Here is a 20,818-nt window from a genome sequence, read left to right on the forward strand (position 1 = left end):
CATAATTTTTTTTATAAGTCTCAACATCCCATAGAAGAAACTGTAAAGCATTTATTTTAAAGTCTAAAACGTAATAAAATAGCAGTTACAACGATAAAAGTGACATTAAGAACTATTTCTTACATATTTGTTAGGTAACTGTATGGCTGTGACTGGGTGCCACAGCAATAACAGCCCCACAAACACATATACTGCTCTTGAAAAACATTCCCACACGAGCCACATCAAGACGTATGATTTGTATTACTAAACCGCACCTGTAACTGTATTTCTGAATTTATTGGTATTTATTGATTCCTTCATTGAACAAACAGTGCAGAAAATAGTAAAATTATCAATCCTGACAACAAGGACAGTTTTGGGTAACACTTTATTTGAAGGGGGTNGAATNAGACTGTCATGACACNGTCATAAACATGACATAACACCTGTCATGAACATCAATAAGCCTTCATGAATATTTATGACTGTTGTCATAAAGCGTCATTTGGTAAATTATGACACTTTTAATACAAAGTTGACATTATTCAAAATGCCGTTGTTATGACAACTTGACGTTAACCAAGAAATCATTACTGATATAAATTTGTTATAAAATAATTACTGATTTCACTTTAAAAATTAGGTAACTTTATGTTATTAAAGGTAAAGTTTGAACAGTAAGTACAGTCCTGTCATCTTTACTGTGAGCTGCCAGAGAGAAGGGCTTTGTCTTGAGTTTAAAAAAATTAAATTTTCCACAATTACGATAGACTCTCATCTACGCCCAGTTCTACTACTTAAATAATTTCTCCCGTTCAAGGATATCGTGTCATCAGCCCACCTCTGTAAAACTGCATCCATGCAGCATGACCTCGGCACACGTTCAGTGAAACTCACAGAAGTATTTGAGTGTCTCTTCGATCTGCTCGGTGGTCAGGTCGAGCCTGGCGTCCGGCGCCACCAGGGGCGTGTGGAGCCAGTCATCGTTGTCATAGCCGTAGACGGTATCGGCCCGCAGCCGGTAGACCGGCAGCTGCTCCTCCAGAAGGCTGATGATCTCGAACTCTGGCAGGTCGGTGCTGTTGCAGACATCTGAGCGACACCAAAAACACAAATCAGATTGCTTTGGATTTCGTTTTCTCATCATTAATAAATAAAAACCATTGTTGCAGAACTGAATGTTCTCAGTATATCAAACAGTCAGTAAATCTCCTATGATCTAACAATATAACATGTCATGATAACAAATATATTGTCTCAATAAGTATTGCAATACACTGATGTCACTGTTTTGAGACCATTTTGAAGTAACATGTTGATAATGGGATGATAATGCAAGTTCACTCTCTCAGAATCCAATAAACTTCACAATAGAACTAGAATAGATTTTAAATATCCAAAAATGAAACGATATAATTCATATCATGTTATTACAAACTTTTAACACATACCAACTTACATTAAAATGGTAAAACATAAGCTGTAACGCAACTGAAAACACTATAATATGGTGAACTTAATATACCAGCTCAATTCTAAACTCTCAAATTCAAAAATATTTTATTAATCCTAAAGAGAAATTAATGTTGTATTTTTGAATATAATTTGAGAGCTTAGAATAATACCAGTGGATTGAGCTTGTATATTAAGTTCAATACATAAAAAAACAGATTAAAACCATTACAGTATCGAGTTAATATTGTATCGGCCAATACACAATATTGGTATCATATTGAAAGTGAAAAGGTTGTATCGGGACACTTCTGGCGCTGACACAATAATCTTGAAACAGCCCCTTTTCACCTTGTGTCAGCCTCATGGCTGAGGCGTCACTAAATTCACCTGTGATGGTTTCAGCGTCCCTGCAGGAAGGAGGCGCGGGGCCGGCGTCAAGCGGGCTGCACTCGCCCACGCTCACATACTGCTCTTCGTGAGCGAGACGCTCGTCGGGCTCCGGGTCTGGATCGGGATCCAGGTCTGGGGCCGGGGTCAGCGACGCGGCTGCTGGGGAGGCCAGCTTGGCTCAGAGCTGTGGAGGAGCAGGGGCCATGGGCCACTGGAGCCGGAGCCCCACGGGGGTCAGCTGCTCCACCACAGAGGCCGGAGACAAGGGTGGCGAGAGGGGGAGATTTCTGCCAGGGACGACCACAAGCAGAGACATTAAGACAGTTAGTTAATGTAAGTCAAAAGTCCACACTCATCCTTGTTTTCACTTGACGGAGTCCTTAATTTAAAGAAGTCTGCTGAATCAGCAGTAGACCTCCTGCCAGCGGGATGCATCAATAGCTCTTTGCAGACATCGGTTTTTAACGGTTGGGATATATTCAAAAATACTTTGTTAATCTATTTATGTAATAGAACACAAAGATTAGATATGCTGTTTACATGCCTTGCAAGTGACACTCAGGCTACTTTAACACAGCAGGAAAATGCAACCCAGATCTGCTTACTGTGATCTGTATCCGACCTTTTCCCCTCAGTCTGAACGGCCCAATTCCAAACTCTCCCAAAAAAGTTCGATCTGTGCCACTTCGATATGTGGTACTAATTTGGATTCTTAACTGATTGTTTTGAAACTGTTTGCTTTCTTAACGATCATGTTGCATTTTAACTGACTTTTATGTCATTGATGTGGGACATATGCATCATAATTCTGCACCAAAAATGCTAGATGTGCCAGATCAGGATGTAAACGATGGCTGAAAATTACAATTATGAACTCATGAAAGACGTCTGTGTCACTGAAGCACGTCGCATCACAATCCCACCGCTCTTAGCTCTGACCACACACCCAGACAGACAAGTCGATGCTCCACAATAGCTGCTGCTATTAGTTGTGCTTTCTTTTTATTAGCTTCCTTCCGTGATGTTATAATCTCTTTCTCTTTCTCACTGTTTATCCAATGTCACATGCTGTTTTTATTTTAATTATATAAAGCACTTTGAAATGCCTTGCTGTTGAATTGTGCTATACAAATAAAAATTTGATTGATTGATTGATTGATCTCGTGACGATTTGAATTTGATGCATAAACAACTCTTGTTCACAAAAAAGTTTGATTTCAGCAAAAATATTGGAATTGAGCTTCAAGACATGCTGTGTCAATATGAGCTTACACTCTGTTCTGAAAAACTGAATTTTTTTGGCCTACAAGCAAAACTCTTGTGGCGGAAAACTGGAAAACTAAAACTGCATGGCAACCTCTGTACACCATTTCTTTGGTGAAACATGGTGGTAGATGCATCATACTGTGGGGAGAAGCAACCGAAAGGTAACGACGCTAGATATCTGACCAGACATGCAATGCAGTGGTTTAGATAAAAGGATGATCATGACCTAAATCCAATGGAGAATCTGTGGCAGAACATGAAAATTGATTTCCGCTAATATGCTCCGTCCGATCCGACTGAGCTCGAGTTAGTTTACAAAGAACTGGTCAAAAATTTGAGTCTCTAAATGTGCCAATTATTGGATGAGGTAAGCTGCAAGGTTCTTTAGTGTACTAAATCTGTGCAACTGCAGAAAATTAGTCTAGGATACATTTAAAGGATTTTAAATAGCAATGACGCTACCTCTGACCTTGCAGTCACCCCAGAACACCTCACACATCCACAGTGATATCAGTTTCTGTGACCTTGCAGCTCCGACTGAGTTCTGCAGGAATCACCATGTGGCTGCAGAAGTGAACACACTGCGGGCTGAAATTGTGACATCACTGCTGTGACAGATCAAATATCGAGCGAGCAAGCTTCAACACCAGAGGCTAATTTAAGCATCTGTTTACGTGTGCGCGCGTGTGTGTGTGTGTTTTGGCGTACCTAGTTGAGCGTGGGTGGGTTTTTTTGTGCAGTAGAATAATTGAAACAAAGGTTGAGTTCATGTGTTTTGTAATGCTTCCACAACAGACAGATTAGCTCTGTTTTAGGTACAGCTTTCCCCATGCAGCACTCCGTAGACTCGACTTAACATCTCTGTTAAGTGTTTTCAAAATTACATTTCGATATTTGTTGAAATTTGTTGGGAGGGTGGGGGGCGGAATAAGCCTACACCGTGCAAGTACAAAACTGAGTCCCGAAAGCAATGCTTGCTAATCAAATGCAAAACACAAACAATGACATGAGCCCTCCAGTTCAACCTGTGGTATAAACCGAAAACCCAGATGTTTTACAAGTCAAGGCGACATGAAGCCCCTCATTAAAACTAACATTACAATGTTTAGTTTAATTCATTTGGGATATTCATCATATTGTCTTGGTGAAAAAGTGGCTACACACAAAAAACAGCTGGGTTTACGTTGCTTAGGGCAAACATTCTGCTTATTTTGGTTAGAGAAGAGACAATATTGACCTGATTAGACTTTACTCAACCTTCTTAAAAACAAACCAGCATAAGGAACATAACATTTCAAACAGTGAAGACATTTATTGCAACAAGCTGATGTGACTTTTTTTTTTTTGTTATAAGCTACAACAACGATGATGTAAGATGTATGATGCATAAATATTTGAGTGTGGATGCCACGAAGCTAATGTTGGCTGAGCTGTTGTGATTGCAGACCCCCAAACCATTTTGTGTTTAGGATGGGCTCTGCTAGCTTGCTGACATGGGCATTTCTCAAACCCTGTTGTGTTAAAACAACCCAGACCAGGATTTATTATCAAAATAACCTAAATTAAGAATCATGCCGTTAAAGCTGCCTCTGCAGTTGGTGTGGTTAGTACGAGCAAATAGGTCAGGGTTCACAGATGCATGTGCCAGAAACCATAGAAACAATGTTATTTGAATACTGTCCGAGGGGCGTGGCTTCATCTCCATCAGTAGGTCGCGTCATGGATGAAAATCCTCGTTGTTCGAAATCATGTGTTCCCTCTCTAACACGGCGGAACGTGATCAGCTGACCTTATGCTGGATGACATTGGCAATAACGTGAGCTGCTCTCTACTTACTTTCACGATGAAAAGATCCGGGTGTCCCGCCTCAGTGAAACATCCAAGAGGGGAAACTACAGGCAGCCAGGCGGGCAGGGGGGGGGTTATGATGATGATGCTGGGGTAATATTCCAGGGATGGGCAGGAACAGAGGCAGGCAGGCCGGGCGGAGCGATGGGAGATCTGGGACTCTGTCTCTCTCTCTGCAGCGCTGGCAGCTCCGGAGGATCAGTTAGAACTCCGACTGGTTTTCAAACGATTCCCGGACCCGGTGCACTCCTTCGGCCTCTCATCCATCCATCGCGCCCCCCTCCACCTGTCCGTCCTTTCCAGCGCTTCTCCTCTGAAGCTTGTGTTACATCCAGTCACAGCGTCAGAGGCAGAAACAGGACGACTTCTGGGCTCCGCTTTCAAAATAAAAGCTCCGCGCACGAAAACACATGCAACAAACGCAACCGCAGCTGGTGAGGTGCACTGTTCAAAAATAAATAGACGATAACGTTAGGGAGATTATTATTTTTAAAGACAAAACATTGTTTGTATATTATCTGTGAATTAATTTGAGGTAATTTCTGATATGTTTCTCTTTGAAATTGCTCGAAAAACTCCTCTTTTTTTAATTAGTTCATCCGATTTGCGTAATCCACAAGTAACATCAACATCAAAACAGCCACAAAGCATGATGCTGCTGCCACCATGTTCTACAGTGGTTCATGTTCTCAGATCTAGTCTAACTCTATCTTTCTTTGTACCAGCTGACCACAAACCTTTTCTATGAATTTATGAATTCAAAGAAAAACACACACACACACACACACACACACACACACACACACACACACACACACACACACACAAACAAATGTTCTCGCTATAAGTTTTCTGGCATTTTACCAAATAGTAATCATTTTTGCAATTCTAACATAAAACAAGAGAAGTTTGGTCTGATTTAACTTCGGAGAGTGAGAAAAAGAAAGGTGTGTGTGTGTGTCTTTTTAATGCAGGGTATGTAAATATCTGGTTCAACTGATGGTATCACTTGAAAAAATTCTGAACAATTTCTAACTTGTGCAGCCATTTACACAAGTTGCTCCATTCAGGAAGAAAAAAACTGTTTCAAATGAATAGTTCAAAATATTTAGATTGTTCTTAAAAGTTTTCTAGTGAGGTTGGAGTTTCTGTTCTGATTTTTGTGTCTCTTTCCTCTCTTTTGCTTTTGGAAATACTTAGCTGGGTTGCTGTCTACTTTTACCTACTTTTAGTGCTGTGACTTAAAATGTTATTCAGAATTCACGTTCTTGTTTTTCTGGATTCAGTGATCCAAAACAGTAATCAGTCAATGTGCTTCGGTGTGTATCAGGTAACTCAGGCCTTCTAAAGCAGCCATTTCACATTCTGCATCACTGATTCACCTAATCCGTTTCCCTCTTCAGACAGATCATAGCATTTTTATTTACATGAACATGTATTTACGAAGTATCATAACATGAAATGCTTATAACAGTCATTGTCGATTAATTACATGCTGTTTTGAACTTCACATTGATCTTTTCAGTTTAGTTTCAACAAATTATACATTTAAGCACACAAGTTAAATTTTGCTGTTTTTAAAAGCATTTTTAAATGTTCTTTTTTACTTATAGATGTATTTGTCTTTTTATTTTTTTATTAATTTCTTAATTAATAAAAATAATTTTTAAATTCATCTAAAAGATTTATTTTTAAAAAAATTAATTGATATAAAATGTTCACAATTGTTCTTTTTATATTTTTCCTCTTGTTTTTAATTATGTCAGTTTCGACCCTCCATACATTTAACAAAAACACACCAAATTTATGTTAAATCTTCCACCACCTGATCAGACAGTAGATGGCAGCAGAGAGCTGGTGTGAGCCGAAGGCACGTGCTCCACGACCAATATATGCAAATAAGATGCTTACAAAACGGTAGTTGCGCCATTAAATTATGAATTAAGATGCGTCCTGTGCATCATAATTCAGAAAACCAACATATTGAATATTATGTAATAAACGTGCCTTTAAAATCCACACATATGGAGCGTGTTTTGCATACATGGAACTGCCCTGTACAGTAAGCAGCGCATACGTCACGTCACCTCCGCTGCTATTCATGCGCGTTTTTCTCCCCAAATTCCGCATCGAGTGGGAAACCAAAAGCACACAGGCGCGTCTGGGAGGCTTCTGAGGGATGCCAGTCTTCTCTCACTTCTTAAAACAACAGCGCCAATCATTGTGGACCGTTAATTGCATCCGGTTTCCCGCACCTCCTCCTTCCATTATGTGATGCGGAAAGAGAGATAAAAAAAAACTTTGATGAAAGGTGTTTGGTTTTCACGCGTGGATCAGGAGAACTCGGCGTTTGGAAAGCGCAAGCGCCTCGCTGGTGGAGGCGTGGAGGGGGGGAAGATGATCTGACTGGAACTGATTCAGATAGTTGTTTGTTGTTGTTTTTGTTTTTTTTCTTCTGCTGCACATGGAGGAGAAGATACGCCTTGTTTACGTCCTGGTCTGATTCACTGCCTGGTGCTGCAGAGGAGCCACTCTTTCACGTTGACCTGTAGATCCCCATAAATTACCCTATGAATTTCGACCAGATCCTCGCTGCCATCGGCGGCTTTGGCAAATATCAGAAGATCTTGTACATCTGGATTTGTTTGCCTCAGATCCTTCTCGCCTTCCACATGATGGTGAGCATCTTCACCGGGGCCACGCCGCCCTACCGCTGCCGGGAAAGCTCCAGCTCAGGAGCGGGGAATCAGACTTCGCTCCCCGCAGAGAACGTCAGCCTCTCGGACTCCTCCTGCTTCTCCTCGGAGGTGATGCTGCGGCTGCAGGGCAACCGGACGGAGCGCGTCCCGTGCGGCCACGGCTGGGTCTACAGCACGGAGGTTTTCCACAGCACCACTGTCACCGAGGTACCGGAGGATGATGGGATGTCGAAATAAGAGCTCAGCTCAAGAATAAATTCATAAGTTTTGTTTAAAAATATATTTGTAATAAAATAGACCACACTGCCTAATAAGCAGTGGCGGTTCCTGCGTGACTGGTGTCCTGGATGATCCCAGAGGGGCCCATCAACACAAACCTTCTGCAGCAGCTAAGTCCAAAACTTTTGTAATAAATAAATAAAATAAAAAATGTACATAGCTTATTTATTGAAACTGCCATAATGTTGTGACAGTATTGTATAAGACAGATAAACTATGAAAAAAATCAAGTGCTTCTGCTAGCTAGCAACAACCAATCAGAGCCAGGAGGAGGGTCCTAGCACTGTCATTCATGGTTGTATACACCGCCTCTTCCCCTCTCATCTTGCTCTCTAGTTGCTACTCCACAGCTTCTTCCTGATGCTCAGGCTAGTTAGCATGGCCACCGGTGACAGCGGATATGAGTTGTTTAGTCAACATAAATTGGTCCCAAAAGAGTTTGTGTTGGTATGAGTCCATTTCCACTTTTAGGGTCTCATGAGTTCCACGATGCGAAAACGGCGGCTGTGATCTCGGTATTTAGCAAACAAAATGGAACCCACTATAAACCACGGAGTTTCACAGAATTAACTGATACTGGCGGGAAGGGAAGGCTAGCTGTTAGAAGGGAATAACACATTTTAACACCTTATAAAACAAATGCTCTGTTGAACCACAACGGTCTGTTATATTTGTGAAACAGAATAACAGTAAATGTTGGCCTTTAGATATTGATTTGTAATTTTTTTTTATTCTCACCTCATACTTCATACTTTTGGGGTTTATCAGAATGGATAAAATGGAAAAAAGAGGAATTCAGAAAAATTAGAATGGAAAAAGTGAAGTTTGGAAAATATTAAAAAGGATTTCAAGGGGGCCGAAATATCCTACAACATTTATTTGTTAGCTGAAACTAGTTCTTTTTTTTAGTAATAGTAAACATTTTGAATAACACAAACATAAACGCACCCAATTAGTGTCGCGGCTCAGTTCCATTGTTTGTCTCCAGTTGTGTTAAACTCCGGAGCGTACCAGCAGATGATGACATTTATGTTGTGCAGACGTTGTTGAGCGACCTGAGGCTTGTGAATAAGTCTTTGTATCGTTCACCTCCAGAGGGATTATCAACTCCCTATGGAACGGGTTTGCAAATAACGAATAGGAATCTTGTTCCTAAAGCAGCTGATAGACGTGCTAATGGAGCAGCCGTCTGGGCTGTGAGCCGCACCGAAAACCGCCACTGCAAAGCATTTATTATAGATCTAATTAAAGAGTGAACCATAATATGAGCAAGTATATAGGAGGAGAAAAAAACACTATTGTGTGTGATTCTGACGCACACACTTACACACATCGTGCAGCAGACTTTCTGACAGAGACCAAACAACCACAAACCACACAGATATGATTTGTGGTTGTTGGTTTTTTTTGCTTCCATACGGGTCTGCTACAAATAGTTGGTAACATTTAGCACATTGTGGTTGTTTTGGCTCTCCTGCTTGTTTTTTTGTTTTTTTAAACACCTAACTGGTGTTTTCTACACAGTATATGCTTTTGGCTCTAACTGTTGACACATTTACATTTTACATTCCTTGTGCGACATCTTCTATCTCCTTTCAGATGCTTTTTAATCTGTTTATGCGTGTCTCGTCTTTCTGCGTAAAATTTGAAAAATCATGGATGCAGAAAAGCTCAATACGTTAAAAAGAAAGAGGCTTGATTAAAAATAAAAACCAAACATTTGTTTTAGCACCTTGACTTCAGTATGAAGCTAGTATATGGTACGAGGTGAAAATGTCAAACAAGTAAAACCTGCATCCCACCTGGAGAAACCCATCTGTAAATGACAGAACAAATAGGATTCAGTAACAACTTTTAACTATTTCCTTTCTTCTCCTGCCAGTGGGACCTAGTGTGCAGCAAAGCTGGACTGAACAGCCTCGGATCGTCCATCTACATGTTCGGCCTGTTGGTGGGGTCTGTGCTGTTCGGAGCCATGGCTGACAGGTAAGGCTCAAATCTCAGACTCTGAGACGAGACGCCAGACTCGGCCGATCCAGGCTGATCTTTGGCATCAAAGCGTGGTTAAAGGGGCGGGCGCCGCTGGAGGAGTCCTGCTGGCATGTGGTTGTTTTGTGTAAGTAGGGCAGCTGACAAACCGCGGCGAGTTAGTTCAAGAGTTAAAAATACACAAAGAGGTTTGACTCAAACTCCTCTGCTGTGAGGTGGAATTTGTTTCAGACGTATGACATATTCTCAGAAATGGTAGTGTCCTTCTCCAACAAAAACAAAACATAATTCAGGAGAGTGTAAAAGCAGGTGCCTCGGATTTAAAGGCACAGTTCAGCACGCCTCGATCAAGAGAAACAAACAAAAATATATATATATATATATATTTACTTTATTCAGCAGTGTTGTTTCTTTGATTTATTAGGTCTTAGACCTAGAAAGAGTTGCTAGTATAGAACTGTCAGAGCTCTAGTTTAATTATTTTCAGGGAATTAAAACCAATCTGATAAAGCCAAATCCTGGATAAATGATACAATGGAACCACCTGAAAATGACTGATATTATTAATCAATCAGCCTTGATAGTTGAGGATTTTTAAAAAATGCTTATGTCACTTTGGAGTTGTTTTGATATATATACAATCCGGTGTACTAATTGTCCCTGAATGCAACTTAAAAGTTCAGCTCTTACAGGGAATCCTGTTTTGCATTGACATTAGGCAGCTACAGACAGCAGCACTGAGACTTCAGCTTTTTATCTGGCTCTAAACAAAATGTTTAGCTGTGCAGCTAAATACTTAGTAAGTTAAGTAACAAGTTTAGCTAATTATTGAGCTAAATTAAATAATATAGGACATGCTAAATATTTAGCTACCAAACTAAATATTTAGCTAACAAGCTAAACATCATTAGCTAATAATTAGTGAGATGTGCTGAAATAACATATTTAGGTTGTCATTTAGCTAACAAGCCAAATATTTTGCCTCATAAATATTTAGTGAGCAAGCTAACTATTTAGCCACAAACAAAAATATTTAGCTCTGGGCTAGCAAAATATTCGGTTAGGTCTGAGCTAGCTAGCTGTTTACAAACTTACTTATTAATTAGTTAGTTTTCTAGCCAATTAAACACTTTGCTTCAAACTAAATGTTTAGTTTGCTTACTAAATATTTGTTTTGGTGCTAAATATTTAGTATGCTAACGTAATACTTAACGTTGTGTTGGGTTTATGAATTGTAAATTTATAACATATTTAATAAAAATACTTTTGTGAAAAAAACTGAGCAACGTGAGAATGAAGATGTTCTGCATAGAACAATGTCTGAACCAATCCCAGCTATAGTTTAGCTAATCCCTGCCGTAAAGCTTTACCTTTAGGATGGAAGCTTGCTGCTTGTTCGTAAACCTTGGGTTGTTCATTAAGTGCAAAGGAAAAATAACAAAACAACCACAGCAAGAAACCACAGTGACCATTTTGTGAGTCAAGAATGAAAATGCTGATGTGGAATGAAAATCCTGTAATAATAAAGAAGATTTAATGGAGCAAGCTGTCAAGATTAGGGGCCAGGAGGTCAGGCCACAGAGAATGATAAGATACCAAGCTGCCCGTAATGGCCAGTTTCGCACTGAAATACAAGTAATCAAAAAATGAAATGAGAAAAACTTTTATGCTTTAAACAAGATAATTGCAAACATGGAGAAAAGGTGAATAGATTATGAGGAAGGCAACTCAGAAAACTTCAGGAGGTAAATCCCAAATATCAAATTAGAAGCCACTTTACAAGTCACTTACAGTATCAATATGAAGCAATAGAAAAAACCTTTGGAAATTTAAATATTATGACACAGTGGAAGGCGCATTACCAGAAGACATTCACGTGCTGAACATCTGCAACCAAGAATGTGTTGTAGGCTATCTTTCATAAAGACATGTTTTGGTTAGGCTGCCTTATTTTGGAAGATGTCTCTGGTTCAACATTTAAATTATGAGGGCTGAAAATTTAACATGAACCCTAAAAACTACACCTTCAGTTATCTTGAGGTTTTATGTGAAAGACCGTCACTATCTTAGAGTGCTCTCTTTGTGAAAGGTACGGCCGACGTTTGGTCCTGCTGCTGTCCATCGCGCTGCAGACTGTGTTTGGAGTCGCTGTGGCTTTTGCGCCCAACTTCCCAGTCTACGTGATTCTACGCTTCGCAGTTGGGACCACGATATCTGGAGTCATTATCAACGCTTTTGTTCTTGGTATGAACTAAACGATCACACTCAAAGACGAACAAGACAAGGTGAACTATGAACATTTAAGTTATAACCTCCGACCTTCTATTTCCCTGCCATAGATGTGACATTGCCAATATTTCTATTCTCTTAAGGTGGATGTGTGTTACATTAGTCTGTACCAGAAAACAGCTGCTTGTCTAAACTTGCCCAAATCTACAGTTAGAGTTTGAGCTATAGAGTTAAAAACTGGAGTTAGAACAAACAAGGTTCAATGGGGAACCATATTTCCTTCGTGACAAAATATTTTTTCTTACTATTTTTTTTTCTCTCCTACAGCAATTAAATATGAACTCAGGTTTTTCTGCTTGATGCATTACAGAAAACTAATATTTAGGTTTTATTGATTTCAACTTCCACTTGCATGTTGTTTTTTTTTATTAGAAAATATAAATTGTTTTCTTTGTAACCCTTGACACTTTATCCTTCACCTCACAACTCCAAGCCTCAGTCAATCCCCTTACCCGTGGTTCCTCCTTTCCTCTCTTGTCCTCTTCTCTCCCAAAACCTCCTCAATCTCCCTACGCCAGGTACTGAGTGGACGTGTACCAAGAGACGCATGCTGGCGGGCATCATCACGGACTACACCTTCGGCCTGGGATACATGCTGCTTGCAGGGGTGGCCTACCTGATACGAGACTGGAGAAAGCTGCAGCTCGCTATATCAGCCCCAGGCTTCCTGCTGATCTTCTACATACGGTGGGAGGTTCAACCGGAAAATTGGATTTATGCGTGTTCATGCTATACAATGAATGGCCTCTGTGTGACGATGAGTTCCTCCCCTCCTCTAATATCTGCTGTGTCCTCCATCAGGGTTCTGCCCCAGTCTGCCCGGTGGCTACTGGCCAACGACAGGAGAGAGGAAGCCATCGCACTCCTCCGCAAAGCGGCGCTAGTTAACGGCCGGGTCTTACCTCCCGCTGTCCAGGTGTGCGTTCGTCTCATTCGTCCGTCCATCTGTCCATAAATGTATCAGTCTGTTGGTTCAATTGACCAGTCCAACCGTTTGACCATTCATCGGGTCATCCATCTACACATACAACCAACCAGTCCATCCTTCCATCCAGCCAGATAGTGTAAAGTAAAAGGATGCCAGTCCAAAATGTAGGGGAATTTCCCATAATTCACAGTTTCATCTGTGTGTTCAACTAATCCAGCTGCTGCTGCTCTGCCCTCCAGTCCATCCCTCCAAAATACCATCCATTACTCAGTCCACCTGTCCAACAAATCCATCCATCCACAGACTCAAGGTCAACCGAAGAAAATGCATTTTTAAAAACTTTTTTTTACAGAAATTGGATGTAAACTGACCAGTCCAAGTCTGAAAGGCTTGGACAACACCAGATACTATATTTCTTCTCTGATGATGTTTGGACTGGCCTTTTAGTACTGAGGACTTAACATGTTGTTCGTTTGTGGGTCTTTTATGTTCAACGTTCATTAAGTGTAAAACACTCAGAGTTGCATTAAGGTTAGATAATTTACTTAGTGATTGTAGAACGTTGCATTTCCTCGACTGCAGAGGATCTTCATCCATTTGTATTGAGTGCTTTGCTTTGCTTCCAGCTGCAGACTACTCCTGCTTGTTTGTGTAAAATTCATATGGTAAAACTTATGTGCTGAAGTGATTTTGTACCAACAAGTTTTTATTTGCTTGTGTGTCGTGTTCATTTACACATCAGGCTGAAAAGTGGGAGTTTTTAGGCGGCTCAAAGCGAAGTCACTCAGCTATGGATCTAATCCGGACACCACAGATGAGAAAGAGAACCATCATTTTGTTCTACATCTGGTATGTTCTGTCGGCCTTTTCTAGCATTCCTCAACGTTATTTCTAGATCTTTCTTGATTCCTCTGTGTTTGCAATCACAGGTTTGTGAACGTCCTAGTGTACTATGGGCTGTCTCTGGGTGTGTCTCGGTTGGGGACGGACCTCTACCTGACCCAGTTTGTGTTTGGATTGGTTGAGATCCCAGCTCGCTCCCTGGTCCTGGTCGTCCTGCCCTTCAGCCGACGCCTCTCCCAGAGTGGCTTCCTGGCGATTGGTGGTCTTGCCTGCTTGTTGATGCTTGCCGTCCCTGCAGGTATGGAAGATGGAGACCAGGGATTGATTGCAGTTTCAGGGAATCTCTTAATGCGCTTTGCAAGATCTTGCAACTAACTCTTAAGGGGTTCCTACGTAGTCTGGAAAAGTTTGGAGTTTGACTTAATTATCTTCCAAATATAGATAAATATGTAAAAAAAAAAAAAGAAAGAACGTGGAAAGATGAATCCATCCATCCCACAAATTAATTTGTCCATCCAACTAGCAAGTCAGTCTGACTATCTGTCCAACAAAGCAATTTTATTCATTCATCTCTCTAACTAATTCATTCACCTTTCAATCCATTTGTCCAACCAACCATCTATCATTAGTCTTTCCATACATCCGTCCGTCCACCTGTCCAATCAACCAAACAATGGTTGATCTAACCAACCAACCAACAATCCTGTTTGTCCAACCAATCACTAATCTCATCCATCGGTCCATCCAGCCAACAATCCCATCCATCAGCTACAAATACATATAAACTCTGCTCTCTAAAATGTCGATATTTTTCTTTGTCTGCAGATCATCCCAATGTCCTGACTGGACTTGCTATGGTTGGGAAGTTTGGTATTACGGCCTCATTTGCTGTCATCTATGTGTACACTGCTGAGATTTTCCCTACTGTGGTAAGGTAGGACTTCTACGTTTTCTGACAAGCAGTTTAAGGCTTCCTCAGACATGCAGTCTTGCAGCTTCTTCACTTGGTGTACCTGCAGGCAAACAGGAATAGGCGTGTCCAGCATGTTTGCGAGGATGGGGGGTGTATTGGCGCCCATTATAAACATGCTGCATAACCACAACCCCGTCACGCCGCTCATCATCTTCGGCACTTCCCCGCTTCTGGGAGCAATTCTCGCCTTGGCGCTGCCTGAAACTGCTGACCGACCTCTGCCAGACACGCTGGAGGACGTAGAGAACTGGGACATCAGGTACTGCGGCTAGATAAAGATCTAGTCCCTGTAAATAAAACCTGTTGCACTGCTGCGTGTTAGCCTAGCCATCGCCTTCCAATGCAATTCTGCTCGATTCTAATCTCGATCTTGGCCTTTTCCCACTGAAAAGGATTTCTTTGATACTCCTTCTGAGTTAGAGACACTAGAGAGCAGTCCAGTGTTTTTGACAAATGAAACCCAGAGGATTTTTCTGAAGAATGGGTGCCAGTGGAATGTTTGCCAATTATTTTAGAGAAAAAACTTTCACAACAGCATTGGAGAGTCTATTCAGATGATCCAGGTGCTGGCGGTGACACAACGAATGACAAGACTTGGGAACCTGTTTGGATACCTTTTTGGCAAACAAGTTATTATTCAGTCGTGGAAAGCAGCTTGGATTCAGACTCTGACTCAGATTCTGAAACGTCTAACCAGGTGAATGTGGTTAGACATTCCTCTTCCACAACAGAAGAGGAATGTTGGTGGAAGAGAAATATGCATTTAAAAAGCAGTATTTGATTATCAAGGCAGGTATTGCAGAGGAAACAAAGAGTTAAAACCTGTGTACTTGGATTAATTGAAAGTTTGATTAATTTGGCTTTTAAAAAATCTACTGTATGCTGCCTTCCAGAGATTACTGAATCCATGCAGCAATACTATTTTGATAAAGTCTGGAGTGCACTTCAAGGACAGTTTGTCTCTGTGTCCCCAGACAACAACGATAGTGTTTCAAAGATATTTCACAGGCTAACTACAAAAGTTAATTGCAAATCAAAAGAGTTGATCTTTCTTTTGGCTGTATATGACCCAGTAACTTGTGGAGTGTTTTAAAAAACCACTTAGCTGAACCTGAACCCACCAAGTTCCCCAGCATCTGCAAAGGATGTTGCTCATGGTTTAAGAAAAAGATAAACTTAAGAAAGTCCTCAAAAAAACAAATAAAAAAAAGAAGGCAGGGAAATCAGTCAACAAAAACCATGCTCTGAAATTGCTTGTCCAGAAAATGCTGGATGAGACAAAGCATGTCTCAAACATAATTGTCCAATGACCGCCTAAAGGGAAACTCTAATCGGCTGTTTGAAAAAATCTGGGCTGAATTTGAAAGAAAGGATCTCAATATCAGCCCATGTAAGATACCAAAACAGAGTAGCGCTATTTTAAATAAGCTTCATAAAAAATATTTTGAAAGGGATATATTGTCTATGATTAATTTAGAAATACCAGTATTTGACAAAATATGGTACCCTATGTGATGAGACATCTAACAAAGCTGCAGAAGAAACCCACCGGCTTAAGGAGGCTGTTGTCGTCCTGCAGCGGCCTGGTGAGGCTCTTCAAATGCTGAATTTACATCAGTGAAGTCTAAGAGACAATTTCTGCTCAGTTTCAGGTAATTTCAGTTCCCAGTGCAGCTTTAACTGCCCTGTAAAGAGTCATCCTATCAGCTGCCATGATGCAGGTGCAGAGATCGATCTCCACCACACAGCGATACTATGTCCTCAGGACTGAGCTCCCACGTCTCCACAGCTTCCTCTGGAGAGCTGGAATTAAAAAAAAAATTTTAGAACTAGGATCTTCATGAAGCCTTGAAGCAAAATCTACATTTATTTTATTTTTTTTTTGCCATATCATTTATTTTATGAGTTATCTTTTGTATCACATTTGATACGGCAGGCTTTTCTTAGAACTTTTGGGCAGAACCAAAGTTAGAGAAGCACTTAGATAATCTAACGGCAGGCAGATTGTGTTAGCCGTTCTCCTCCCGCCTGCTACATCCGGTTACATTTCAAAATAAGAGCACCAACATAAATCGCATTGTTTTAATAATTAAATAATTTTTCACAGATGTTTATGAGTAGGGTGGGCTAACTGTTGATACATAACCATTACATTTAAAATCAAAATGTAACCAAAATCAGTTCTGGTTGCTGAAATAATATGAAATAAGTAATTAAAAAACAGTAGCAAAAAATTTATTTTTAAATCATTAAAAAAATTATGTTAATTAAACTGACCTTGAAATAAATAAATTGCACAATTAATTTCTTGTCTTCTTCAGTGTTTTTTTACCAGGCTAGCTTCGTTTAGATATATCAAATAAAATTCCCAATAAAAGTTCAATTTATATGATTCAAGGTACTGTTAGAAATCTTTACGTTTGTATTATTTTTTTTTTTCATCTTTGGCAGGATGGCTCCTATTTTGGAAAACCTCGAGCCGTACGAAGACTTTGATCCACCAGAGAGCAGCTGCAACATCTAGCGAGCCAGAACTCGAGTGTGTGCAGCAGAGATGAGCCGATTCTGTCAACCAAACGTTTCACTGCCTCAAAGCTCCGACATCTAACACACTCAATCATCTTCTATGCAACTGCAAGTCACGATGTGATTATGAGCTCTATCCAAGAGAGCCAGACATGCTTCACACACACCAAATCAGCACAAGGTGTTCACACACAAACACACACAAAGAAGGCATTCAGCGCTCCTGCCAAGGCCAATGAAAACCTCACTGTTTAAGCTGACGCAGGTGAGAACCAGCAGTCAGGAATAGCTGCAGTTCACACTTTTGTATATCCGTCGCCCAGTTTGTACCTTTAACCCAGTTTTACAAAGCGAACTCATGTAGAGCATCCTGTAGATGTGAGGAAGTAGAAAGCAACTCACCTTAGGAGTTTGCAGACAATTTTTCCATATTTATATGCCTTTATAAAGGTCTATATAAAACTGCCAGTTCAACACTAATGCAGTTTGCAGGCCTGATAAACTCCGTAGAGTCTCGTTAAAAAGCAGAAGTACCTTTCAGCTCTAGGGTTTTATGTATAAGGACATCGAGTTAAGTGGTTCAGTAATTGAGAAAGTACAACCTCAGATGAACAACACATTTAACAGTTGTCATTACTTATTTATATGATTTACATATACAATATCCTAGCATTTCTGGCTCTACGAAGATTTATTTTCTTCAACGGATCAATTTGCTTCAGTTCACCGAAGATCACAGACATTCATTTTGTCAACATGTCCAGGTTTGGTGCATCGCTTTCGATTGTTATCGTGTTGCGTGACACAGTTTCAGTAACTAGTTTACTCTTTTATGTTCAAATTAGACTGTTCCAGACATCCTGCGTCTTTATCGATGCAACTCTGCAAATTTATAGGTGTGGCATTTTGTACCCGTGTCGACTGTTACGTGTACAAAAAGGAGCATGAAGGGGCTTAATATATCATCCATACCCACCAGGTGTCCCTTTGGAATCAATAAAGTATTTTTGAACTGAATTGACATCTATGAATCTTAAAAATAATACATTTCAGCAGGTCAACTTTTATTTTGGTTTGATCAGGGGATCATACTCTACCTTATGATAAACTGTCCCTAAAACTATTTGAACATTTTGTAATTACCTGAATTATTCATCAAATTACTAAATGAATAAGTGAAATAAACTAATACGCAGTGATTTTTAGCATACTGGCACAAAATGGCAACGCTTGGGTAAAGAAATATAGGTGTTAGGGTTGTTAGCTATGGAGGTTTTAAATGGTGTCATGCCTGACCTCAGACAGGCATTTCTTGGAAGAGCTGCAGCTACGTTAAATTGTTCCATCTTTGTTGCCGTAGAATGATTGATTGTTCAGAAAGTCATTTTACGGACGACTTTTCACTCAGGATGCACCGTCCAATATTAATATAGTTGTTCTGGCCGATAAATGATATTTACCGATATTATATATATTTCTCTACCTTTTTGATATTATAAAATGACCATCATGTTAACGTTGCTTCTCCGCTTCAGCTAAACTCCCCACAATCCTAACCTGCCGATAATAAAACATAAGAAGCAATATAACGGAAATGAGCATTAGTTGTTAACATCGCCATAGTTTTACTTATGGAAACAATACGATAAAAAGTGACCGTCATCAGCCGATACTTTTGTTAATGCCGATATATCGCATATCTCTGCTTTTAACATTGGAATATTCCACACACTCTCATGCTTAGAGCAGTACACCAACTATAAAGGCGTTGGGTCCTGCAGATGATGACTGCACCTCTAAACCCTTCAAGTCTGCTTTCGTTTTGCTACGCATTGATTCCATCTGTCTTTACCATATGTCGTTCATATGAGTTTCCATCTTCCCATCTTTAAGGCCTTTAGTTTGTTTAAGTCTGATGCATTTAAACTTCACTGAACTGAAATGACTGTAAATCTTGGACAGGGTTCTTAAGCATTTTCACATGTCATACAAAACACTTTTTCCAAAGTGCATCATGTCTCTTGAGTTGTAATGTGAAGCATGATTGCTGTTTTTCCAAGTAGCTGCAGCCGAGATTAGTTTGCATGCACTAGTTCCTTTTATCATGCGCTGTGTAGCCTTTGTATGACGTTTATACTTAGTTTTGTATTGAAATCATGGGATGTAACAGATCAGCATGAATCAAGGTGCTCGACTTTAGTATTTTTTGTAGACGTGCTGTTTTAGATGAGTGAAATGTAATCACGTGTGAATCAATCTATACTCTGATGCGTTGTATGATCTATTGATAACAGTTACAAGTAGGTTTAAGGGCTGTAGTTGCATTTATAGATGAAATGGTTGAAAAAAATGTTTAGAGCAGATTTCTGCTGCAAAAGAATGTTTTTAAAACAATCATTGTCTACAGCTTAAAAAAAAAGTTTATACAGATTCTTGCATATATCTTGATATTGTTCATATTTTCTTAAAACATGACCACAAATCTTAGTGGATGTTATTGGGATTTTCTGCGATAGACCAACACAAAGTAGATAATTATGAAGTGAAAGCAAGTTGGTTTGTTTCAGGGGTCTGCAACCTGCGGCTCCTCTAGAAACTCCCACAATAACTTTGGATAAAATGATAAAGAACCACATAACCCTTGTGAATATAAACATTAGGCTGGAGCAATATTCCTTTGAATGTCATCATAATATTTTGAGGCGCTTATAGCAATACCAATGGCAGTGAAAATAAAAGTTTTTACAACTTCTTTTTGTAATTTATATAGGCAACTATTTTCTCTGCTGACCGGGTCCATCACAGCATCAATAAATATGAAAATATTAATCTGTAATGTGGTAATGTTTTCATATTTATTGATGAGGTAATGGGCCTGGTCAGTAGAGAAAATAGTATAAATAAATATTCTGAAAAGATGGGAAGTTTTCAGAGTTTTCAGATATAATTAATGGGAATTTGTAGTTATGATAAATCAAAAATGCATATGTCTAATAGCTATAACACATGAAGGTTTTAGCTATTTTCCTCATCTCATGGAATAATTACATTGAATTTCCACAAAAGAATGACATTTGAATGTATATTTTTTGTAGATTAATATCCAAAATATTTTCCACAAATAACATCTCATAGAGGAAAGTTAATCCATTTTGTTTTTATTGAAGATTTTTGATTTTCTTTATTTCAAAACTTAAAAACTGAAGTTAAATTGAGGTTATAAGGCGGATATGTCTCAGAAATGATAAGTTTCCTTTTTTAGCAAAAGGTTGTGTAACATCTATGGCTCTAAACACGTTTTATTTAGGTGACCTGCAGGTAAGAACGGCTCTTTGGGTTGCAAAGGTTGCA

At 39.7% G+C, this 20,818-nt stretch overlaps 2 protein-coding genes across 4 annotated transcripts in view; one reads left to right on the forward strand and one right to left on the reverse strand.

Moving 5' to 3' along the window:
• LOC106960285 (trafficking kinesin-binding protein 1-like) overlaps positions 1-3,592 on the reverse strand; it is a 32,880-nt gene extending 29,288 nt beyond the window's left edge. The window contains exons 1-3 of the mRNA XM_015053304.1: positions 3,556-3,592; positions 1,825-2,004; positions 880-1,074 (exon numbers count right to left, since the gene is read on the reverse strand). Coding sequence (XP_014908790.1) covers positions 880-1,074; positions 1,825-2,004; positions 3,556-3,592 — 412 coding nt within the window. The remainder of the gene's footprint in view (positions 1-879; positions 1,075-1,824; positions 2,005-3,555) is intronic.
• A 3,088-nt stretch (positions 3,593-6,680) lies between these two features.
• On the forward strand, positions 6,681-19,606 carry LOC106960288 (solute carrier family 22 member 13). 3 transcript variants are annotated; one of them, XM_015053308.1, is made up of 10 exons: positions 6,683-7,847; positions 9,802-9,905; positions 11,998-12,152; positions 12,716-12,884; positions 12,999-13,113; positions 13,868-13,974; positions 14,055-14,266; positions 14,794-14,902; positions 14,988-15,200; positions 17,393-19,606. In XM_015053308.1, the coding sequence occupies exons 1-10, from the start codon at positions 7,512-7,514 to the stop codon at positions 17,463-17,465; spliced, it is 1,593 nt and encodes a 530-aa protein (XP_014908794.1). In that variant the 5' UTR covers positions 6,683-7,511; the 3' UTR covers positions 17,466-19,606. The 3 variants fall into 3 exon arrangements, with proteins under 3 accessions (XP_014908796.1, XP_014908794.1, XP_014908795.1); XM_015053309.1 differs by having other exon boundaries at positions 14,988-15,194; positions 17,387-19,606; XM_015053310.1 differs by lacking the exon at positions 17,393-19,606 and having other exon boundaries at positions 6,681-7,847; positions 14,794-14,897; positions 14,988-15,160.
• The last annotated feature ends 1,212 nt before the right edge of the window (positions 19,607-20,818 follow it).

Source organism: Poecilia latipinna, unplaced genomic scaffold (assembly GCF_001443285.1).
Source record: "Poecilia latipinna isolate Pla-1442-1.1 unplaced genomic scaffold, P_latipinna-1.0 Scaffold1174, whole genome shotgun sequence".
Classification (NCBI taxonomy): Eukaryota; Metazoa; Chordata; class Actinopteri; order Cyprinodontiformes; family Poeciliidae; genus Poecilia; species Poecilia latipinna.